Here is a 24,913-nt window from a genome sequence, read left to right as displayed (position 1 = left end):
AGCCTCCCACTCTGGCAATTCCCTTTCCAAATTTCTCCCAAACACCGAGTTCTTTCAAATCCTTCAAATCTGTACTATCTCTAGTAAGGTTAGTAAGCATACTTCTAATCTTCTTACTGTTATCAGGTATAAATGAGCAACAATGACGCTCATTGAGCATCTTGCAGACCCCTCCACTCTTAGCTAAAAGAATGTCTAAAGCAAGCCGATTTTGAAGAGTCATAGCTCTTTCTGCAGCAAGTTCAGTATCCATCAGGAGTATAGCCCCTGCAAAATTTGTCAGCATGTTATCCACTATAGTAGACAACTTTTGAATCTTCATAGAATTCAAGATAACCCCTACTGATGGGATTATAGCTCCAAATATATCACCAATGACAGCCGCCACTGATTCTCATTTCTGTCTGGGATGTTGTAATTCAGACGTCTTAGGTATTTGCTTTAAGTCATCAATTTGGTAAATCTTTGGGAATACTATCCCCAAATAACATGTCCCATACCATCCCTTAGGGAGACGATAATAAGCATTTAGCCCACAGATGTAATAGATTCTAGGAATCGCTGGATCTTGTCCATTTAGCATAAAGGTCCATTTACTCTGAAACAAAAACACATGCCCACAAACAAATTATCCTGTTCAGATTTTGGCCTATATATACAAAGCCTACCTACATGTAATGCATCTATAGCTAATTTGCCTTGTGTCTTGATTGCAGTGTAAGCATAATCATTTGCATATGTGCGTTTCTCTAATCCTTTTTCTAATCTTTCTTTTAATGCTTTGTGTCTATCATCTGTGTGATCTAAGAAGCTTTTCTCTACATGCGATAATAAGCAAGTCAAATTATTGCGGTGTGCATAGGCAGTTCCAAATGTAAGCGTCGGCTCAAAGAATCCCCTAACTATTTTTATATCATGTTCCTTAGCTAACTTGTTTAAAAATTCAATCACAGGCACAAAAGAAAACACAACATCCAAATTTGAATAAAAATATTGCACATGCTCTTGACTATAGAATCTTGTTAATAGCAAGCTACAACTAATCCCATAGGTTAAAGGGAGGCTATGATAAGTAACCCCCTCCTGCACAGATGAAGGAATTTTAGTACATACATAACAGTCTTTCGCATCCATAGTTTCCACATACTCGTTCAGTAAGCGATAGAAGACATTAGTAGAGAGTTCCCCTTTTGCAATAGTTCCCTCATGCATGTGTCCTGCGTCTTGCTCAAATCTCTCCCATGGTGTTAGTGTGGTAGTTTTAGGTTTTGAAGTAGCGTTAATAGTTTCTTTCTCTATCCATGGCATTCCTACAATCACTCCCACAATTATTACTGCACACACAACACCTATTATAAGACCTAACCAAACATACACCTTACTTCTCTTGCTACTATTTCTATTGTAAGCCATGTTTATATAGAATCAGATAGTAGAGCAACAATCAACTAGAGGATTGTTCAAATTTTCTGGTTTTCTGCATTTATTTACAATGTCTTCACTCACTCCAGGACCTCTTGTCAAATTCGGTTAGCAGCTTGTCGTAATCAGGTTCAAAGTCAATCCAGTTTTAGTGTCACTTCCGGTAGTTTATAATGTCTCTTTTCAATTTCAAAATTTTCCAAAACTTAACCAGGCTTTCCTCGGATTCGTTCATGTACCGTAGTATTGGCCTGGTACTTCTCGATCAAAGCAGAATGCTAGAAATTCTTGTTGCCATTCAGAAGTTGTAGCATATGCCCATTAGGACCCGTATATCTTCTGTTTGCGATTCTTTTTCTTTTTAACCTTCGCTCACCCAGTTGTTCTCCTTCACTCAGATCCTCCACTCTAGATGTATTGTTTTCTTTGATTATTGTGTCATTTGATACATCTCTTATCTTGAAGAGTGGCTTATCTGGCCAATTGTCGCCTCTATGGGTCTTTTCTCGATGTGCCTTTTCAGGACATTGGACAGTACCCTCCTCTTGTGATATGGTGTTTTCTCTTGATGGACCTGCAACTGGTTCAGGAGGTTCTGATTCGTTCTGATTCCTCTCTACAATTTCTCCTTCTTCTTCTTCTTCCGGTTCTGTGCCGGGTTCGAACTCTAACCCGTATCCGTCTGCTTCTGGGAGAACCTCTCCTTGACTTAGTTCTCCAGTCGCTTCTTCTGAGATAGGCACTCTGTCACCTCTCTCGAACTCATTAACTGTTTGAGGGACAAGGCTGTTCTCAGTGGGCTCTCCGGTAGTCTCAGTTTCTTCTTGGCTGTTCTCTGGCTCTGAGACTTCTCTTTCTAAAGTTGTTGTGCCAGAAACTTCAAGTTCCTCTTCAACAGGACACGTTACCCTTTTTGTATGACTGGCATGTATCCAGTTGGGAACCAAGGCACACTTTACAGCAGTAGTAGTCGTCAATATTACTTGATATGGCCCCTTCCAACGTGGTTCTAGACACGATTTTCTCACGTGCTTCTTGACAACCACCCAGTCACCGGCTTGAAGAGAGTGGCCTGGATCTCCGATAGGTGGCAAAGTGTTAGCTTCCACCTGGTGAAAGAAAGAGCGAATCACATCAGCCAAACCTTTGCAGTAATCCAACACCATATCATCTCTAATATTCACTAGTGCATTTGCAGGTACTGCTGGTAATCTCATAGCTCTGCCAATGAGGATTTCATGGTGGGATAGTCCCGTTTTCTTGTCTGGGGTTTTTCTCATTGACATCAGCACTAGAGGCAAGGCATCTGGCCACTTCATATTAGTTGCTGCACACATTTTTGCCATTCTCGATTTCAAAGTACCGTTCCTTTGGTCTACTAGTCCTGATGCTTCGGGGCGATAGCTACAATGCAGCTTTTGTTCAATGTTGAGTGCAGCACACAGGAGTTTAATCACCTCATTGTCGAAGTGTCTACCCCTATCCGATTCTATAGAAACCGGAAACCCGAATCTTGGTATCAGTTCTCTGAGTAGTAGTTTGGCTACTATAAGGCTGTCATTTCTACGTGTGGGATATGCCTCAATCCAATGACTGAAAACAAACACAATCACCAACACATACTTTAGTCCTCCACAAACTGGCATTTCAATGAAAACCATTTGCATTTTGTTAAATGGACCTCCAGCTCTTCCAATATGGCTCAAAGTTACCACAGTTCCCTTTCCTGCATTCATCTGTTGACAGATAATGCATCTGTGACAAGTAATTTCTGCGGCATGTCTGAATTTTGGGTTAAACCAATCAATTTTAAATGACCTAATCATGGCGTCCCTTCCCAGGTGTGCCTGCCCATGATAGAGTCTGGCAAACTGGGATAGAAGACTGTTTGGCAAAACTAATTTCCCTTCCTCTGAAACCCATAAATCATCAGCTCTTTGCACACATTGCATTCTTTGCCAAGAGCGTTTTTCTTCCTTACTTGCACGGCATTGTAATGTTTTTAGTTCGTCCAATGTGTCAACTACCTGCAATGCTAGATTTAAACTTGTGTCATTGTCAGTTTGTGGTAACATTTCCCATTGTTCCTTAAACGATATACAGTTCAATGCGCAGAATCTTGCGACTTGATATGCATAGCCGTTTCCCATGGACACAAAGTCTTGTGATCTAATGTGAGCACTGCATTTCACCAAAGCAATTTCAAGAGGTAACTGAATCGCATGCAACAAATCCTTTATTTGTTCCCCATTTTTCACAGGAGATCCAGATGAGGTCATAAAACCCCTCTGTGACCAAAGTTGGCCAAAATCATGTACGATTCCGAATCCATATCTGCTGTCAGTATAAATGGTGACTTTCAAGTTTACAGCTGCGTGGCATGCCTTAGTAAGGGTGATCAGTTCTGCCACTTGTGCGGAAAACACTCTTTCGAGCCAGGAGGCTTCGACGATGCCAGTTATAGTACATACCGCATAACCAGCTCTCAGTGTTCCGGCAGAGTCTCTAAGACAGGACCCATCAACAAACATGATGAAGTCATTTTCTTTCAATTGAGTGTCCTGAATATGTGCACGAGGTTTGGTGCACAATTCAGTTACCTCAAGACAATCATGTTCAAATTCTTCCCCATCTTTGATTTCAGTATTTTCATTAGGTAGTAAAGTTGCCGGGTTCAGTACAGTGCATCTCCTAAGCGTGACATTTGGTGACCCCAGTATGACGTCTCATACCTAGTAAGACGTGCGTTTGTCATGTGCTGAGTCTTAGTTCGAGTTAACAGAATTTCAACTGAATGTGGAACCATTACTGTTAGAGGGTATCCCATGACTATGCCTTCACATTGTAAAAGGCTCTGACCAACTGCTGCAACTGCACGCAAACAACCCGGTAAGGCTGCTGCGACAGGGTCCAAGGTAGCTGAAAAATATGCTACAGGGCGATTTGCATCTCCGTGGACCTGTGTTAAGACAGACAAGGAACAAGCATCACGTTCATGACAAAACAACAGAAATGGTTGCTCATAGTCTGGCATTACTAGTGCTGGTGCCCAGAACATGCATTCTCTCAGTTCCATAAATGATTCGAGCTCTTCTTTTGACAAGGTTATAGTGTATGGCTCATCCTTGATTTCCTTTCCTGTCAGTTTAATTAATGGCTTTGAAATGATTGAGAAGTTGGGTATCCACTGGCGACAGTAGCCCACCATTCCCCAAAACATCCTGACATCTCTTTTTGTTGTTGGAGGGTTCATTTGCAAGACAGCTGTTATTCTTTCTTTTGATATTCTCCTGGAACCCTTCTCAATCAAATGTCCCAAATATTTCACCTCCTTCTGACAGTATTGTAATTTTCTGGGTGACACCTTATGTCCGTTCTTTCCCAGATGATTCAGTAATGCAATGGTATCATACTTACAACTGTCCCTTGTTTTGGACGCAATTAGCAAATCATCAATGTACTGCACAAGAGTTGAATTAAAAGGTAGCACCAGTGGCTCCAAATCCTTCTTCAATATTTGATTGAAGATGGATGGTGACTCAGAAAACCGTTGAGGAATTCTGCACCAACTGTACACCTTATCCAGGAATTTGAAACTGAACAAAAATTGACTGTCCTCTTGAAGAGGTATTGAAAAGAAAGCTTGTCATAGGTCTACTACAGTAAACCATTCAGCATCACAGGGGACCTGAAACATGATTGCTGCTGGGTTGGGCACCACAGGGCAACACTTTTTCACAATTTCATTTATTTTTCTCAAATCCTGCACAATTTGAACTTTTCCACAAGGCTTCTTTAACCCCATTATGGGAGAGTTACATGGACTGTTCAAAACCTCTTTCAGAACTCCCTGTCTGAGAAAGTCTGCAATTATTTGTGACACTTCAATAAGAACATCTTGGGTCATGTGGTATTGTGGCACTTGTGGGAACTCTGCATTTGGTTTTATCTGAACTTTAACTGGTTCTACTCCTTTTATCAATCCTACTTCTTTCCCAGTTAAGTCCCACACTTTTTCTGTTACTGTCCCTTGTAATTCGACAGGTAAGTCGATCAAGGTATGCATTGGGAATAGAGTAATCAGAGGATAGTCCTCATTTGTCCCTGCCTCTTCCTCAAAAATTTGACTTTCGTCTCCTTCATCATCACTATTTGTCTGTACCTCAATTCCATCATTGGAACAGGTAATTGAGCATTTTGTCTTGCACAGTAAGTCTCTTCCCAGTAGGGATACCGGACTTGAATCACATACTACAAACCTATGTAGTCCCTGGAAGTTGCCGATCTCAACCTGCACTGGATCTGTAATCGGGTAGTCAGATACTGATTTGCTACTCCAACCACTCGTATGGTACGCCCTGACAGTGGTAATTTCGGAACTTCCGCACTTCTGACTGTAGAGCGTGTGGCTCCTGTGTCAACCAGAAATTAGACCTTATATCCCATCACTTTTCCCTCGACGTATGGGCCTCTCTGATCTACCTCTAAGGATGCTGCAAGTCTGCACTCTTCACTGTCTGAGCTGTCATCTGACCAATCTTCATTCATGCCATTTTCACCTCGTAATGGGAACTGTTGTGCAGTATTGTTTTGACTTGTTACCTGGCCTGTGACCTGCTGAGGAAGCATCACCTGTTGCTGTCCCATTGGAGCTATTGGTAATTGCATTTGCTGTCTAGGCACCATAGGAATCTGCTGCTGCACTGGTTGCATTTGTATTTACTGAAAACGCGGCATTTGCATCTGTTGCATGGGCTGTACCCCTTGCATTTGCACCAAATTGTTCTGAAAATTTGGGTTCTGATGTCTTATTTTTGGGCCTCGTGGATTTTGTAATCCACCAACATTAGTGCTCTGCTGAACTGCACCATCCTGCGCCATATTCGGGCACTCCCGTTTCCAGTGCCCCACGCCCCCGCACACGTGACATGGTGACATCTTCTTTACCCCTTGCGTGTCACTTTGAATTACAACAGTATTCATATCTGAACCACGGTTCACAAACCCTCGACCTCGACCCCTCGGTTGGGTCTGAAACACACCATTCATTTGCGGTTGCTGCTGTATTATCTGTTGAACTCCATTTCCCTGTACTCCTGCCTGTGCAGCCCTTATCTGCATCACCATCACCTTTCCTTCAACTTTTTCTGCTTTAACTCAATCTCATCACTACAGTACTTTGCATACTGCAACACCTCATCAATCGGTTTAGCTTGCCAACAAATCAAATGATTCTTAATCATTTGGCTAACTTCTGGTCTCAGTCCTTCGACGAATCTGAACACAAGGTGGTTCATGTCCTTTGGTTCAATAGTCTCAGTACCACTGTAGTGCTTAAACGCTTTTAACAATCTCTCATAATAAGCATGTATTGACTCTTTAACCTCTTGAGCGGTCCGGTCGATTTTCTGCCAATCAGTCACTTTCGGCGAAACCTTTTGTTTCAAAAACTCAATCACTTTATGATAATACTTCATCACCTCTTCAGAAGGTGCTCCAGTCACCTTATCCCTTGCTGGTTCTTTTCTCGGCCAATCAACGCCTCTCTTGCACTCGAGCCACAAATCAGGCGGAACAATGATCTCAAACAAGGTGTTCAAGTCTTCCCAAAGACACTTTGCAAGTTTCACAAACCTATCTGTTTGTTGATACCACTCGATCGGTTTCTCCCTCAATCTGGGATAATCATTAGTAAAGGATAGAGGCCCATATTTATACTTTTTGACGCAAAACTGCGCCAATGCAGTTTTGCGTCAAAAAAATTAGCGCCGGCTAACACCATTCTGAAGCACCATGCGGGCGCCGTATTTAATCAATGACGTTAGCCGGCGTTAGCCGCCGGCGCTGCCTGGTGTGCGTTAAAAAAACGACGTACACCAGGCAGCGCCAGCGTAGGGAGTTTGGGGCTTGGGCGTCAAGAAATGGGGCAAGTCAGGTTGAGGCAATTTTTTCGCCTCAACCCGATTTGCGCCATTTTTTTTCACTCCCAAACCCCATAGAAATGACTCCTGTCTTAGCAAAGACAGGAGTCATGCCCCCTTGCCCAATGGCCATGCCCAGGGGACTTATGCCATATTGGGCATAGTGGCATGTAGGGGGGCACAAATAAGGCCCCCCTATGCCACAAAAAAAATTAAAAATAATACTTACCTGAACTTACCTTAATGTCCCTGGGATGGGTCCCTCCAGCCTTGGGTGTCCTCCTGGGGTGGGCAAGGGTGACAGGGGGTGTCCCTGGGGGCATGGGAGGGCACCTCTGGGCTCCTTCAGAGCCCACAGGTCCCTTTACGCCTGCCTTTTGCAGGTGCTAAAAAACGGCGCAAAAGCGGGCGTACGTCATTTTTTTTGACCCTCCCACTCCCGGGCGTGATTTTTGCCCGGGAGTATAAATCCGACGCACATGCCTCGGAGTCGATTTTTTAGACGGGAACGCCTACCTTGCATATAATTAACGCAAAGTAGGTGTCCACGCTAAAAAATGACGCTAACTCCATGGACTTTGGCGCTAGACGCGTCTAACGCCAAAGTATAAATATGGAGTTAGTTTTGCGTCGAAATTGCGTAAAAAAAAACAACGCAATTCCGGCGCAAACGGAGTATAAATATGACCCAGAATATCTCCTCTAGTCCAAGGCACATGAACTAAAACCACCAGCTGTCTCTCTCATAGATAATATTTTTACTGATTCCAAATCAGGTGAGGTCTTGGCTTGATTAGACCCTGGGCTGTCACCTTTTCCCTTATCTCTTTTCTTTGCCCATCTACCTTCCCATTTTTCCAGTGCACCCCAAATTTGTGCGCTTTGTAACAGTTCTCTCAAATGTGTCTTCATTCCCGCAGATCTCATGTGCTCGAAATCCTTTGAATCAAAATCTAATCTGTAACTTCTTTTCAAATATTTAGTGTTTCCAATATCAATATTGTATTTGTCTGCCAAGTTTGCTAATCGCTGATGTACTTTGCCTACCTCTTTGGTAATCTTGGGGCATAAGTATCTCAATTCTGCCTCTGTGTAGGACTCCAATCTATTTACTCCCTTTGTCCCTTCTACGAACTCGGCAGCTTCCGCCCCTAGTCGTACAAAGTTCAAGTATTCATCTTGTTTTTCTTTCTCTGGTTCGACTGTAACCACTGCGGCTTTCTGTGAAGTATACGTTTTTTCTAACCATTCATTTAACTGTTGAACTGAAAAACCTTGCGGTGAAATGTTCCCTGCATGCATCATTGGAGAATGTCAGGTATTCGCACTCATGGTTTGTGGGGTTAGAACTCCCAAACCCGCTTGACGCATTGCTTCGAGAGGTGCTCCTACTGGACTAAGGTCCATTAAGGGCCTAGGCTGTTCAATTACTTGTTCCCCGGGGGCCATTATCTGTGGAGTTCCCATGGACCCTCCTCTTATCGCCTCCTGAGTCATCACTCCCTGATCACACACGCCAGTTTTACCCTGTACATACAATGGCACTGGTGGACCAACAGTAATGGGTAACGACATAGCGGCAGGTGTCTGACCCGGACCCAGACTTCTTGGAGCAGCAACTCCATAGGTCTGTTCCAATGTACCCGGAACCGGCACTAATGGTGGACCCGCTACAGGGTTGTACCCTGGTATCAGCTGTGGTTGTGGTTGAGATATTCATTTCGGAGTTGATTCAATCTGTATTAGCTTTGGCTTCGTATATATCGGATCTGCTGGCACTATCAAATTCGTAGTTGTCTCAAGCACTGGGACGTCAGGGTAGATTCTCTGTATCTGCGGTGGTGGCTGCAACTGTATCGGTATGTCTGGTGCAGTGGGTACACTGACACCGTTCTGTATCGAAGCTGTATCGCTAGTCTGTGCCGTATCAGTAACTCCCTTTTCCTGCGTCTGGTTCCCAGGATCCAAGCTAGTACTTGGGGCATTGTCGCTCACCGCATATGGTGGCAGACGATCATGTAATAATCTGTCCATAAATTCCTCATCCTCTGAATCATCTTCCTCTTCCCAAGATCTTTTATTCTCTTTAGATTTGCCTGAATCTTTGTCGGTTTTACAGGAGGCTTTCCTTCCCTGCGTCTCTTCTCCCTGTGTTATTGCTGGGAATAATTTCAACCCGTCTACAATTCCCCGTCTCCACATTTTGTTCTCATTATCCCACCTAGCTTCTGCATAGGATTTCTCTGCCCTTCTCAGTCTTCTCTGAAACCTTTCCTGTCTATGTTTAAGAGCCATCAAGTCCCAAATTGTCAAAGCCTCATACTGAGCTGGTCTCGGAGGTGGTTTCTGTGTACTTAACATCCACCTCAAATTTTCCAGTACCTTTGGATTGAATGTCCCATGTTCTGGGAACGCTAGACATCCCTCCTTTTCTGTTAACTTGCGCCACTGTTTCATTCATAAACAGGGCGCGACACCCTTCTCTTCCATGACTGTATAAGCTGGAGTACCCTCGGGTGGTGTAGGCTCCCCATCGGTTGCAACAGTATATACGTCTCCTTTCAGAGCGCTCTTAAATGCTTTAACAAAATTCATTTTTGTGATTCTCTTATTTTGTATTTAATCAGAAGTGACTTAGTTCCCAGGACACTCTTCACCCGCCTTTCTCAATCTATTGCCTCTCACGGACGGCAGCCAATCCGTGCGCGACCCCTCTCGACAACCAACCTATCTCAGCGCGGCACCACTGACGTCACACTCACACACACTGCAGCTGACAAAGTCTCGCGGCTCATCCGCTCCTCACTGAACCTATACAATCTCACATAAACTAATGCGATTATTGCAAGCATTTTAAATGACAACACAAATCTGCCGGTTTTCTACAGGAAGGGTAACACATTCTCTTCAGAACTTTACAGAGATTTCACTTGAAGCCTCGGCCGATACTCTCTCCTTATCAATTCCCGCATACGCAGGCAGAATTCGACCCGCAAATTCTACTCTCGACTTGTCAATGGCTTATTCTAGTGCACTTTAGAACTCACCAAATCTCCATCGAAGGTTTTCATACACACATTATGACTCAACTTGACTTGTCAACCACACCCGATTGACCTATTAAACCGCACAGATTACAACATAAACCACATTTGCCTTCATACTCCGGAGTCTTAGACCTCAACAGGTCCGTATACAACGACCAACCACGTGGATTATTTTGAGCACCAAGCGCCGCACTCATATGAAGGACGCCAACTTCCCTACTCTCATGCTGTGGAGTACGCCCACTCCTACTAAACAACACATATTTTGGCCTAATTACACACGAACCTTCACAATCACCTGCAAAATGCATAAGCTAAGCAAGCGCAAAGACCCTAACCACATACACTATGGCGCCGAGAACATTCCCCAACTCACTTAGGCAGGCTCCGAAATCCCGGGAAAGTCATGGTGAACTTAGAAACCCATCCTACCTCCTATTTGCATTATCACAGAAAAACAAATTAAACAATGAATCTCCGTCCTAGGGCCCCAGGGCCAAACTGTCGCTCTGCTACCAGACTGTTAACGCGTCCCTTTATGTCAATTTTATACACATTAGGACTCGTTTTAGGCCGATGAATCTTTTGACCCAGTGGTGAGACACCGTAGAACGAGATAACTGATCAATATGTCAAGCAATATGTCAATGACGTTATCAACATATATTACAACAATATACTTTACTTTGGATGAATAAATTGATTAAATTATCGGCGCAACCATGACCTTTCAGCCATGAATAACCACACCTTTATTGGAGTTTTGTGAATTTTATTCCCTATTGATTACAATCTAATAATAGAAGTGTTAATCTCAAAACCAAAAAGCAATTGAGCAAAATCACAAAACGACGTCTATGATAAGACTTCAATAATGCCAAGATCACAAACATAAGAGAATCAGATATGCAAAGATCAGAGTGCATAAGATTTCATATACGTCTCGGTTCAGCACAGCACTAGGTCAGTCACGTCTATTTGCGTCAGTCAAGTGATCACCTAGCCTAACCACTGATTAGCATCAGCATGTTGGACTTCATGCAAAATAATTTTGAACACAAATTTGGAAAACATCTGACTAAGGTCTCTATCCAAAAATACAGCAGTTGGTACCTAGACAGGAAAAGCAAACAGACAAATTACAATAGCATTGTCATAATTACCCTCCTCGGAATAAGTCAGCATACAGGATCAGTCTTCGTCTTCAGGACATCAGTTAGAACGCTGACAGTCTATTTCATCTAAGGACAGGGGACACTTCCCTCATAAGGAGGAGAAGTGTAAAGGGGCAGTCTATGGATGAAGATGGTTTTGTCTAAGTATCAAATCACCAAACAGAGTGACAGAGTTTCTGGATGCAATCGATATCATTCCCTACCTAATTCTCCGACTGTTCTGTGTCATGAGTTTTTATCCCTTTTTCCAAATACATTCCCCCAAAATTCTATTGGATAACCGCTATACCCCACTATCTTAACCTATCAAATTATACATTAGGTAATCCTAATTGTCACCCCACGATAATTTTTAACGTTTTGATTGGTCTTCATAATTGACGTCTTCGTAGGTGGCACATCCGGAGGGTGTCATCCTTTGGCACGTTCTTCAGGTCAAAAGTTCTCTTTTCCATGGCTAAACGTCCTTGAGTGTTTCTATGATTGTTGCAAAACGTATAAAACTTATACTAAGGCAGCTAATATGCGGATGGGAAAAGGCATAACTTGCAAAATAAAACAAAGGAAAAGAACACATGCTGGGTCATGGCCTTTTACGAGTCAGCACACTGGAAAACAGAAAAATATGCTTTAATATGAGAGCTACACAGCTAAAACTTCAACTCACGCTAATTTAAGGCCAATGGGTTTTAATACAAATGCAATATTCGTAAGCGTTAATATATTCAATTATTTATAATGCAAGCAATTATTTCTTACAGTCGACATTAGTTTATGTGCACAATAGTAACTTCACACTTATAATCATGTTAAGAATACACTTAACCAAATAATATTTTATGATCAGTTTTTGTATGCAGCATTGTTAGGTATAAGCATTTCACATCTAATATGTAATATTTAAACTACGCTCTCTCAATACCATAATAATCCGTGGCTGTGTGAAGTCTCAGTGTAGTTGAGTAAGAGGATAAACAGTACACAATTCATGAGGAAGGTAGGCAAACGTCACAATAAAAAAGTAGCATAAAATGCCATTTAAAATACACAAAGGATAAAACCCAATGAGGGCAGTACCTCTAGTCTCAGATTATTACATCATGGAGTAAAGGAAATAAACTTGCCTTCCTTTATTACTTGCCCTCGTGGTCCTTATCATCATAGGCACAAATGCACTTAGAGCTCCAGATCCAAGTTGGCTGGAGGTATCTTGGAACAGTGAACACCACCATCTTGTAGGTGTCAGTCCTTAAAATCCGAAGGAGAGCTAGATACCTCCTTATAACCAGGGTCCTACTCAGGGATAATAACCATTTTCTCCTCTGGTGACCATACACTGGGCAAAAAACATAAGAGATGAGTTTTGGTTTTCAGTGGCCTCCTACACACTGGACACACAGTGCTCTTGCATTTCACATTTGCTCACTTAGCGCAGAAAGCCCTAAATGGGAGAGTCTGCTACCTAAATTGTGAAAACAATTTCCGAGCTAGAGGGGGGTAATCTTGTCAATCATCCCCTCGAAGCTTGGTAACATTTTAATATTCATAAAATCCAAAGTCAAAGGCCCATATTTATAAAAAAGATTTTTAGCGCCCCATTTGCGTAATTTTTTTACGCAAAACCGGCGCAAACTTACAAAATGCAATTGTATTTTGTAAGTTTGCGCTGTTTTTGCATCACAAAATGACGCAAATATGGTGCTAAAAAAGTATAAATATGGGCCAAAGTGTCCCTACTACTACACGTGGGGCAAAATGTATGAAACATTTTTGCGATCACAAACCGCCCAATGGGCGGTTTGTGATTGGAAAAATGCATTTTGGTATGTAACAAGTCCAATTTGCGATTCGGTTACTTGTTACCGAATCGCAAATTGGATTTGCAACTACATACCGATTCGGTATTAGGAAGGGGCGTGTCAAAGGCTTCCCTTCCTAATACTGAATCGCAGAGGAATGTATGATTGATTTGCGACCGTGAATGCGGTTGCAAAACAATCACAGTTACCACCAATTTCAAATTTGTGGTAATCAATTCGCAAAGAGGAAGGGGTCCCCAAGGGACCCTTCCCCTTTGTGAATGCATGCAAAAACGTTTTTTAAGATAAGGCAGTGGTCCCCCGGGTAACTGCCTACTCTTAAAAAATGAAAACAAAACATTTCATTTTTCATTTTCAAATGTATCCCGTTTTCCTTTAAGGAAAACGGGATGCATCTAAATAAAAAAAAGATTGCTTTATTGAAAAGCAATCACAGACCTGGTAGTCTGCTGAGCCCGCAAATTGCGACCTACCTCATGAATATTAATGAGGTAGGTCCATTTGAGAGCCCTTGCGAATCGCAGTATGAAACTCCTGGAGTTTCATACTTTCCAGTAGCGATTGCTTAATTGTGATTCGCTACAAATCACAATTAGGTAATCGCTATTGTGAAGAATAATACATCTGGCCCTAAGTTTCTAAATACGCATTCTGCTAGAAGGCCCATTTAATGGTCATTTTAGAAATGGAGGTAAGATCCTCTAGTAAGGCCCAGAATTTTTCCAACTGTAGGTTCCTGAGCATAGACCTCAAATGCGAAACCACATTATGTCCTGGACACTGGATAAAGCCAGGAGATCCTTAAATTGTTCTCTGTATGCTCCTCAAATGGGTGAAGTCATTATCCTATGCAAGTAAAGTAAGGGCCTGAGCTCAGCATTCCAAGATATTTTCTTAAATGGAAATGAAGTTATAATGTAATCAATGGCATGCTTTTGGGAGGACAAATAGATGCAAATAATTATGCTTTATGTTTACGATAGGATGTTGTACTTGGAATAGTCCCATATTTCAGCTCCATATAGGAGTGCTCCCAATGCCTTTACATTATATAGCTCAGTCGCTGGGGCAGCTTTCTTGAAGAAAGTTTTATTAAAAGCATTCAGCAATCTTATCAAAACAAGAATATATTTTTAATCCCCAAATTTAGATTTTTAAAAGTTTCTCTTACTAGCCAATAAACACTTTTTAATCTTGGGTTTCCTGGTGTTGGTTATGTCATCACATGTGATGTATTACTCTAGTTTCTCATCACATTGTTGGACATGCTTGTCTTTGCATCGTTTGGATATTTTTTACTAAACTTTGGGGCTGATACATTCTGATACTGAGGCTTCACACTTTTGTTATACTACTTTTTCTCCTGTTCTTCCTCTTTCTCTTCTCTTCTTTGCTGTTTTTATTTGAGTGACTATTTGTATCTCCTCATCTTGTGTGTTTCTGTCATGTGATTACTGCTGGCTTCTCCTTCCCATTGAAAAGTTCAACTGCCATATTTTGCAGATTGATGTCCATGTCCAAAATGTTCTGAACTTTTGGTCACTGAAATCTGTTACTCAGGAAACATTTAAGTGTATTGATAATTAATATGCTATTTGTATTCAGTGGGTGTGAAAAAAAATTAATTAACTAAACATAATGAAATAATGTGAAAAAATAAAATCAAGCAAGTTTTCAATTAAAAAAAATAGAAAGATTATACTGTATTGGCATAATAATATCAATAGAACTAAATTAAAGAGCAGCATAAGGAATTCAACAGACAAAAAAAGAATAACATTTTAGAGGTTAGTAGAGTCAGAATAAACAAAAGAGAATTGCCCCTAGACTCACTAAAACTTAGAGAGATTTCCATGTCCTTTGCTACCTGATGTTTGAACATTGAGGGCCACAGAACTCCTGCCACCATTCTAGAAGTCTTTAGAAAGGATCTCAAAGAGTTCTCCCAGAACTGCTGTCTATTACTGCAGATTGATGTCGGTCCTAGAATTTACCAGCAAGATGATAATATAAATCCCATATAGAGACATTCAATACCTTGAAAGGAAAAAGTATGTTCAAACCATATTCAAACCATATTGCACCTTTGCTGACTTTTGTCCAACATCCAAGTGTTGCAAGATGATTAGCCAAAAGTGTTACCAACCTGGGTGACTATCAACAGCTCTGGAGTTAGCATCATAGGTCTGTGTCCATATAGGTGGGAAAACATACTGCTAGCCAACAGATGGAACTAAACATAGTGTCGGGGGAGGCATAACAATGCAAATTATAAAGGAGAGCTCTTCCAATCTTACTTATTCGGTAGTTGAGGTATGAGATCCAGGCAGACATCCCCCCCCATTATCGATATCAGGAGCCCACTGCCTTGCAGGGCCCATTGACTCTAGCTCCATGGTGTTTGTTATGTCACAGGAGGGCTTACACTATGTTTGCATAACTCAACTCCTTTTATTCCTGTGAGAATCTGCCTAGTCTACATCTACCCCCGTCTACAGACAAAAGGTCACGTGGAACAGTAGAATAGGTAAACATCAAGGGCAATGCTAAATCCCACCTGCTTACTTATAAGAACACAAACCTGTAGCAGCCAGTAGATACTATGAAATTACATACTGGAATGGATTAGGGTCTGTTGGATAGTTCTAATCGGTACATACATACACACATACGAAAACATTCTATTCCCTCAATGTGTTCTCAGCTTGGACACCCGCATACTTCAACACCACTTCAGCAAAACTGCATTAATGGTAGATATTTTCCACATGAATGATGAGTGTGAAAACTAATAACTTTACTAAAGTGCCTGGGTGCCTTTTGAAGGAGAAATACATGACTACATTGGTATTTGCATCAAAGCTATTGACTCCTATCTTTTCCTTTTCTCTAGAAGATGGTTTTTATGCACCGTATACATTTAATTATGAAACTAAACAATGATTTAATGAAACAGTTTTATATAATTGATTTTGCCCCCATAGTTTAAGAGGGGCCACTGTGAGTTTTTTTACTATATGTAGAGGTTCCTAATGGTCCTCTTGATAAACTGGAGAAATCATATAGTTTTCAAGACTTCATAAGACTGTCCTCATGTTTGCAGATGCCGCTGCAGTTACAGATTCAAAGGTCCCATTTTTCCTATTTTAGGACGCACTATCATCTTTACTACCCATCATCTGGATGAGGCAGAAGTGCTCAGTGATCGGATTGCCATCTTGCAGCATGGTCAGTTAAGATGTTGCGGCTCACCATGCTACCTTAAGGAAAGATTTGGACAGGGACATAGCATCACTCTTACCAGAAAGGTAAGATGAAATATAAAATGTTCAAAAATGTTTTCAAAATATGAATACAGTGACCTTTGTCTTATCATTTTGCACATTTTAAAACACATTTAAAGCAATAGCTTGCCAAGGACTCAAATTGTTCCTTGGTGAGAGAATGTTTTGTAAATAATTTTTAAGTACTACAGCATTTAAATATCCCAGATGTTTTGATGCATATGACATCAGTAACACCATGTGTTATAGTATACACATCAATAATTCCGTAACATACTTGAGTCTTAGTGCAGTTCAATTTTTATGGAAAACAAAGAAATAAAGTTTGAAAACCTAAGAAGAAGCCACATTTTTAAGCCTGGTGAATAAATAAGTTGATTATACAGTTGTGTGAAAAGCAAGAACAAGATTTACATGCAAGTCGCACAATGTAGGGCAGCAAATAAAGTTGCTGCGCTGTGGTGCGTGAGAACAGAACAATGCCATATTCTATGGCATACTACAATGAGGCACTGTTGTGCTCTATCCCCTGTGCTGGTGCACTTTTGGCAGCCATGTGCCAATGCAGATTCTCTTGTCAAGGTGCTTGGGTGTCCGTATTGTAGGAGGTACAAGTTTTGTGCTGGAAAGAGTTCCCTCTTGAATAAAAACTTTGCCACAATGTGTTTCCCGCATGTATGTGTGTGTACAATGCAGCACACATTCATAGTTGGAAGATGTAGGGGTGATCCTTCTAGTTTATTTCTCTTGTTACTCCTCCATGGCTGTCTTGTGTCTTTTTTTTAGAATTGTGTTAGCCAGTCAGCAACTCAGATAGTGGGGTGCTGAAAGTGGTATTTTATTGGAATTAGCATGGCAGATTTAAGATGCTAAATGGCAAAATTTTCATTTTTGGCTGCAGATAGAGGAAGAAGGTAAATGGAAGTTCTTTTGTTATATGCAGGGCCACTGGAATTATGTGGCAGGAAAACACCAAATTATGAGGCAGGGTTGACCAATTTATGGGGCAAGAAAAGTCCAGTTATCAAATTACAACACCAATAGCTCTAACTCAAGCAAATGCAAGACCTATTGCGCTGCAAATACTTGGTTTAAATGTAAACACTAATAACACCTGACGCACGCTATGATTTTGTTAGGAGTGTAAACACATAAACCCCTTTAGATAGGTCTCCTATTCATTTTGATCTGGATAGCTGATCTGATTTCTGGACAGAGAAGGACTGGCAAACAGTCCCCCAGTTAATATAGGTGTTCCCAAACTATGGTAACCGTTTGGCTAGAATAATTGGCACATCTGCCTTAAGTGCAAGCAACAAACGCCGACTACTTAGAAGTCAAATGCACAAGTGAACCACACCTAGGAATTTTAACACTCACATGCAGAGCATAGCTAAGCAGCAAGCTAAACAAGAGCCATGGCACACTGCAGGCAAGCCTCAGTGGTCAAATGCAAAGTAAACTAGTTTGGGGGTTTCCAATGCTAAGAGTGACAGTAGAAACGTCTGCTAACTCAGTGCCATATAAATGGAAGCCTAGGAGGGGCGTGCTCAAAGTTAAAGCAAGTTTGTGCGTGCCGGTTCCATGGTGTATGATGGGCTAAAGTGCAGCATTTTTCACTTTGGTAAAGTTTCACTGTGTCAGAAGCCTACTTATTTTTAACTTTGATTTGATGTTGTTCCCATCACATAACATATTAATGAAAGTAGAAAATCATTAGTTCACATGTATTTTTTATTTTGTATTACACAAAAGTTAATTTTTAAAAGGTTGCTACCGTCTTGTTTTCAAAGAAATCAGTTAAAATCTCCTGGCTGTAATCCCTTGTTATGTCTGGCCTCCCTGCAGGGAAGCAGTTATTGGTTTCTCCCACAGGCTCAGAAATGAATGAAGCTTCTGCACACCTTGAGGCTTCTTGAAAACGAGGGATTTTCTGGGTTCCTGCTCCTTTTGGTGGCTGAGATCCATCACTTTTTTTGCATAACCTCTTGGTTTTTCTAGTCATCATGCCAAAGGCTGATAAACGTGATCAAACGTCTGCTCAGACAACAGCGTAATCACTCGCCAGTGCCATGTCTGGTGTCTGCAGCCCCCTCAAATACCTTTGTACAGTGATGAATGTACAGCTCTTACAAAGGAGCAACCCGCCTTATTTTGTGCCTTGAAGGAAAATAAAAAGAAAGCAACCCAATTAACCTTTTTGAGTCTCTGTCATCTCACAGATACCTGCAGACGGAGGACCTTCTTCAGAGTTTGACAGAGAGGGATATCTGCCAATAAATGATGGATGTTCTGTGTGCTGTATTTAGAGTACCGTTGACATCAATGCACTATTAAATAGGTCGACACAATATTTGATACTTTTTGACAGAGGTTCAGCATTAGCCAAACTCTAAACAAAGCCCTTGATCCATGGGAATGATAAAGATGGATGCCCAGAATCGGTGCATTCTGTCTAGCTCATGAAGGGCCATGAAGGACCTATGGTGTTTGGCTTAGGGTGGGATTTGTAAAACGGTGAAAAAAATGTCGGCAAGAGTTAGTTGCAGGATTAATATTACAGTAAGTCATCAGAACTTTGTCATCCTACTGTAAAGTAAGGGAAGAGAATGCGTAGAAAATCTGCTCTGATTAGTGGATGGACTTTAGCCAATAATTACCGAATCAACCTTGTGAAACGCTGCTATCATTACTCACACATTAGTGTTCTATTTGGAGTAGAGGGGCAAAAACAACTGCTAGTTGGAAAATTATGTCGGCTGGAAAATGACCGAGGAGTATTATTCCTGCTCCTACTTGATTTTTTGATGCTGAAAAGTTAGTCAGGATCAGTAAAATTGCCTCTTATTGACCCACAATGATAATAGGGCCAAGAATATATTTGGAACAAGAACTAGCAAAAATAGTTGGAACTGGAGGTTTCTCTAAGGCATAGACTGTTTCCCAAAGGAATTTATAGGCCCATATTTATACTTTTTTTGCGCCACATTTGCGTCACTTTTTGATGCAAAAGTGGCGCAAACCTACAAAATACAATTATATATTATGTTTGCGCCGCTTTTGCGTCAACAAATGACGCAAACGCGGCACAAAAAAAGTATAAATATGGGCCATAGTCTCTTGCCTCATGAACAGTCTCTGAAAATGTGCGAATATTTGGAGCACAATAAACAAGATGTGAAACCTACAGGCTCTGACGTTCTGGATATCTGTTTTCACCACTGCTTTCGAAACATAGATATTTGCTGCACATGAATGAAACTATTTTAAAAGACAGCATTTTGCTACTGATTATTTTTTTAATAAATAAAGGGTTGCTGCTTTGTTTATGTATTGCTGCCTCACTGTGTCGTTTTGGGAAACACAACCAGAGCATTGGTGTGTTTAATTTTTAATTTCCATAAACTGCCTTTTAGGTTTGGGAGATCTGCCACCTTTCTGTCCACAGAGACTCCATTGCTTCCATCAATGGAAAGCTTCTTCCGGCAGCCTGACAAAGCAGGGGCTTTAGAAGAAAGGGCATCATTTCGCCTTTCCTTTTTAGAGTGGACAATGCGTTGTCTTTTTTTCTGCCTGTTCCTGGCAGTTAAAGTTGGGCAGTGAGAGACAGAAATAAAAATATAATGACCTCATCCACCCAGGGAAAAATCTCCCTGGGTGTGTGGGTCATTAGTTTTTCGCTTTTCAATAACAGTTTGTTTTGAAAAACGAAAACCCTATAACAGTGTTGTATAAGGCTGTCAAAACCGATGGCGGCCATCCACCAACCATTTTGTACCTTGACTGGAATCACTTTGACAGTGGCTCCTATGAACGTAGAGATCACCACTGGGCCAATGGTGATCCCTAAATTTGGCAAGTGGTTGTCTATCGGGGTGGCAGATGACGTGAGTACCGCAAACTTGATGGACAGAGTCCCATCCACCAGCCTTTAACTCTGGCACTTACCTGATTTTACTTAACCAAATAGGTTTGGGCTTTTTAAGGTGTTTATTTCACAACTGTAAAGGATGTTGTTGTTGTTCATATTTCTCATATATTTTTATCTAAGTATCCGCTGTTTACCTACCAGACGTCTACATGAGTTCCACTTCTTGTTCCCTGATGGAGTCCTATATAGTTTTCCACACAAGGATTGAAACATCATTATCAACAGAACGAGAAATCTGGACCTTAGTAACTAGATATAAACAGTAACACTCTGTTCCTGTTTTATATATCCACCCAAATACGTCATACCTTGTAAATTACTAGTTTTTTAAAAACATTATATTAATTGTAAACAAATCATGAACCTGTGTTCTTCCAACTTGAAGCACTACCCCAAAATTAGCAATTTTTACAACGTTTTCCTTTCACTCACAGCGCACCTAAAATAGTTTATGAACTTTGCAATGAAACAATTATAATATTACTATCCAAAACAAGTTCTGTGATTTGCTAAAAAGTAATCAACGTATGAAAACTAAACAGGAAAGGTTCGACTAGTTGATAATGTCTTGGAAACCCAGATTTCTTTTGCCATGCAATAGTCCTATTTGTAAGTACAGCAACATAATTTGAAATCGATTCTCTCTCGCCAGTAGCAAGTGCAGGTCTGAGGGTAACATATTGACGAGGTGAAGTTTTTATTTTTGTCCGTGACAAATCTGGTCACTTATTACCAGGTGTTGCCAAGTTGCAATTGGCTCTGGCAGCTGGTGTACGAGGCGCACATTAGATGCAAGAACCCACTAAAGTACCAGCACAAATAATAATACTGCATGTGTCTAAATGACAATTTACATGATATTTCTTTGACGTAATTCATTCTTCTTGACCTTTTTTGTTGATATGTTTGTGTTTTACCAACCAATTTGCAGTTAACATATTTTTGAATTTGAGAGACTAAACCAAATTCCCTTATTCTCTTTGCTGTTGGTTTCTCAGTAGCTAATATGTTCAAGATGAATATTGCCATTTCACATGATGTAAACTAGTTGCCACCTGCCACGGCTGTTGGGGGTCCGGTTAAGATCTGACCGGTCCATGTAGATGATTACCCCTCCCGATGCCCCTGGTAGCATGCACCGTTACCAGGTCATTTTTATGATTGGAGATGAAAAGCTCAGCTACTACTCGGATAGCATCCTCCTGAGAAAAGCGCAGCATGAGAGTTCAAGGTCAACAACTGCTGTGCTCTATGAAAGAAATATCACAAAACTGCAAACATTCTTCCTTTGAGCTGTACAGTCATCTAACACTATGAAAATGATTTGGGACTCAAACCATGGAAAAGCAATGAAAGTGCTGCAAGTGTGTGGTGTGTGTGTGATTTGGCATCTGTGCACTGTAGCGAAATATTCACTCAAATGAAGAATCAGAATGTAAGCAAGAGCACGTCTGTGGCCCAGAGTCTGGTAGGTGACAGGCAACGAAACGCAGCACACAGAAGGGCATCCTTCCTGTACAAAATACTATCCCTAGACAAGTGCAAATGCTTTTCTCACTTTGTATGTGTGCTGTACAGTGCAGCACACATGCAAAGTCGGAAAAGTAGGGCGAAATGAAAACATTTCTCCCTTTCGCGCCTGCTTTTAAAAGGCTTTAATTTTTGGCACTAAGCCCCTTCTTCTGATGTTTGAGAATAGGGTTAAGCATAAAAAAAGCATGGGTGATAGCACAGGTACACCTATGTACCACCCAATCAACCCCCCTTGACGCAAAGTAACGCAAAGCAACGCAAAGCAGTGTTTTGAGCTGCTTTGTGTTACTTTGCCACACATACCAACACAAATACCTATTTGCATTGGTTTGTGAATGCCCAAAAAAGTTTAGTGTCGGTTTAGTGTTAAAAAACTAAGGCTAAAGCTTTGAGAATCTTGGTTTTTGCGTGAAGTACTGTAGGTGTGATTTGTACCCCCCTTCCTGTCTCAGAGCCTCTCAGAGCGTCCGGCAGGGTTTAATTTGAGAGGAGAGGTTGGCCACTTGGTAATTTCTACTCCAAAGAAATGCTTTCTTTGCAGTAAGGTGAGAGATGATACCTCTGTTATGAAGACGAAGCATCTCACGTTTGTCTGTTCCTCCCAAGGTTGGTTTAAAGAAAGCACAGAATTAACGACTCAATGAACAGAAAGCGTTTGTTTCATAACTTTGAATCTGAAATAAAAAGGAGAAATAATAATATTAATTATGATAAGAAGCCACAACTTAAATGGAGGTTTGCCAAAGCTCTTTGCATATACCATTGATATGCATAATTATAACACATGGGTGCCTGCAATCCATGTAAAAAAAATCTTATCACTAATTTCCTAATTATATGTGAGTCTCGTCAGCTGTAAGAGCGAAATGCAGTACCTGCTCAGCTGTAATACGTTTTTACAGTTCACTAGTGTACGCAAAATAATAGGCTCCCAGCGGAATGTGATAAGGGGTGCTGAGCCTCACATATCCCACAGATATTCATTGATGTTAGGTTGAGGGGTGGCTCCCTTAAGGAGTGGGGGCACCTCGAGTGGTTGGGGGTCCCCCTGTGCCACAGGGGCAGAAGGGTCATGCATTGCAATCTGTTACAGTTGAGTTGTGATGTCATAGTACCTCCTGTTTGAGCCAGCAGCCAAAGTGAAAGGCAGGTTACAGAGCATACTTACCACCTGATTTTTAACAACATAAAACGAGGACTGGCTTTTCATTCTGATCTGTTTCTCTAAAATTAACTGCGATTAGTAGAAAGGGGATTTTTATGGCAATATGTTTTTTTACACTATTGGTCATAACAGGAAAGACAGAGGGGGTGATTCTCACCCTGGCGGGCGGCGGAGGCCGCCCGCCAGAGTTCCCCCCTCCAGAATACCGCACCGCGGTCATTAGACCGCTGCGGGTATTCTGGGTTTTACACTGGGCTGGCGGGCGACCGCCAAAAGGCCGCCTGCCAGCCCAGTGTAAAACAACCTTCCCACGAGGACGCCGGCTCCGAATGGAGCCGGCGGAGTGGGAAGGTTCGACGGGTGCAGTGGCACCCGTCGCGAATTTCACTGTCTGCAATGCAGACAGTGAAATTCATTGTGGGGCCCTCTTACGGGGGCCCCTGCAGTGCCCATGCCATTGGCATGGGCACTGCAGGGGCCCCCAGTGGCCCCACGACACCCCATACCGCCATCCTGTTCCTGGCGGGCGAACCGCCAGGAACAGGATGGCGGTATGGGGTGTCTGAATCCCCATGGCGGCGGAGGATTCAGAAGGGCAGCGGAAAACCGGCGGGAGACCACCGGTTTTCCACTTCTGACCGCGGCCGAACCGCCGCGGTCAGAAAGCCCTGGGGGGCACCGCAAGCCTGTTGGCGGTGCCCCCGTCATTTTAGCCCTGGCGGTCGACGACCGCCAGGGTTAGAATGACCCCCAGAATCTCTGCACGTTTCTACACATTTTGAACTACAGCCTTTTTTTAATCTGATCTGAATATCCTTTTGCAAAAAACTTACTGATTTTTGATGTCTTAATTTCACATCTGAAATGCCACTATTTGTCTTCTTGTCTGCAACCATGCTGTTAGAAATAGGGTTTCTGGTTGGCTAGTGTATACACCTCAGCCAGGCAGAACCTACCCACTCTAGTCAGGGCAAGGGAGTTACACGTCCAAGATAACCCCTGCTCACCCCCTTGGTAGCTTGGCACGAGCAGTCAGGCCTATCCCAGAGGCAATGTGTAAAGCGTTTGCACAACACACACAACACATGTGACGTGGAATGTACACCACAAAGTAAACACAACACTGAGCTATGTAAAAATAATCTGTATTGCACAAAACATAATTAGACCAACATTACACGTAAGTAATACCCTGCTACCTTAGCAGCTCTCAGATCGTTACACAAGTTACTAATACTCTGCAAGAATATGAAGTTGTCGCATTAGAACATGTAAGTACTCAGCATTCTGCAACATAAGCAGTAGTCAGGAATTACAGTAAAAGTCCTATGCACTTGCAAGGAAAATACCCATAGAAGGAATGTTAGAGAGCATATGACAAATCATATAAAAGACATATCAGCTAGACATGCCCATAAAAGGAACATTAGCACATATATGCAAGGTCATAAAAGCAGGTAGGAACATATAAACCCCCCTAAGGTTCATACTAGGCTCACTGAGCCAATGTTCCCTGAAAAGTACCTGATTGTGATGAAGTGGCACTCCTTGTGCCTAAAGAGTGAGCATGGGGGGGGGCCCCGGCGCTCCTGTGCGCTCACGGGGGCCACACGGT

General features: G+C 41.8%; 1 protein-coding gene across 1 annotated transcript in view; it reads left to right on the top strand.

Annotated features, from left to right (window-relative positions):
• ABCA13 (ATP binding cassette subfamily A member 13) overlaps positions 1-24,913 on the top strand; it is a 2,435,905-nt gene that overhangs the window by 999,017 nt on the left and 1,411,975 nt on the right. The window contains exon 31 of the mRNA XM_069216941.1: positions 16,536-16,693. Coding sequence (XP_069073042.1) covers positions 16,536-16,693 — 158 coding nt within the window. The remainder of the gene's footprint in view (positions 1-16,535; positions 16,694-24,913) is intronic.

This window comes from Pleurodeles waltl, chromosome 2_1 (genome assembly GCF_031143425.1).
Source record: "Pleurodeles waltl isolate 20211129_DDA chromosome 2_1, aPleWal1.hap1.20221129, whole genome shotgun sequence".
Classification (NCBI taxonomy): Eukaryota; Metazoa; Chordata; class Amphibia; order Caudata; family Salamandridae; genus Pleurodeles; species Pleurodeles waltl.
This window is presented reverse-complemented; position numbering and strand designations above follow the sequence as displayed.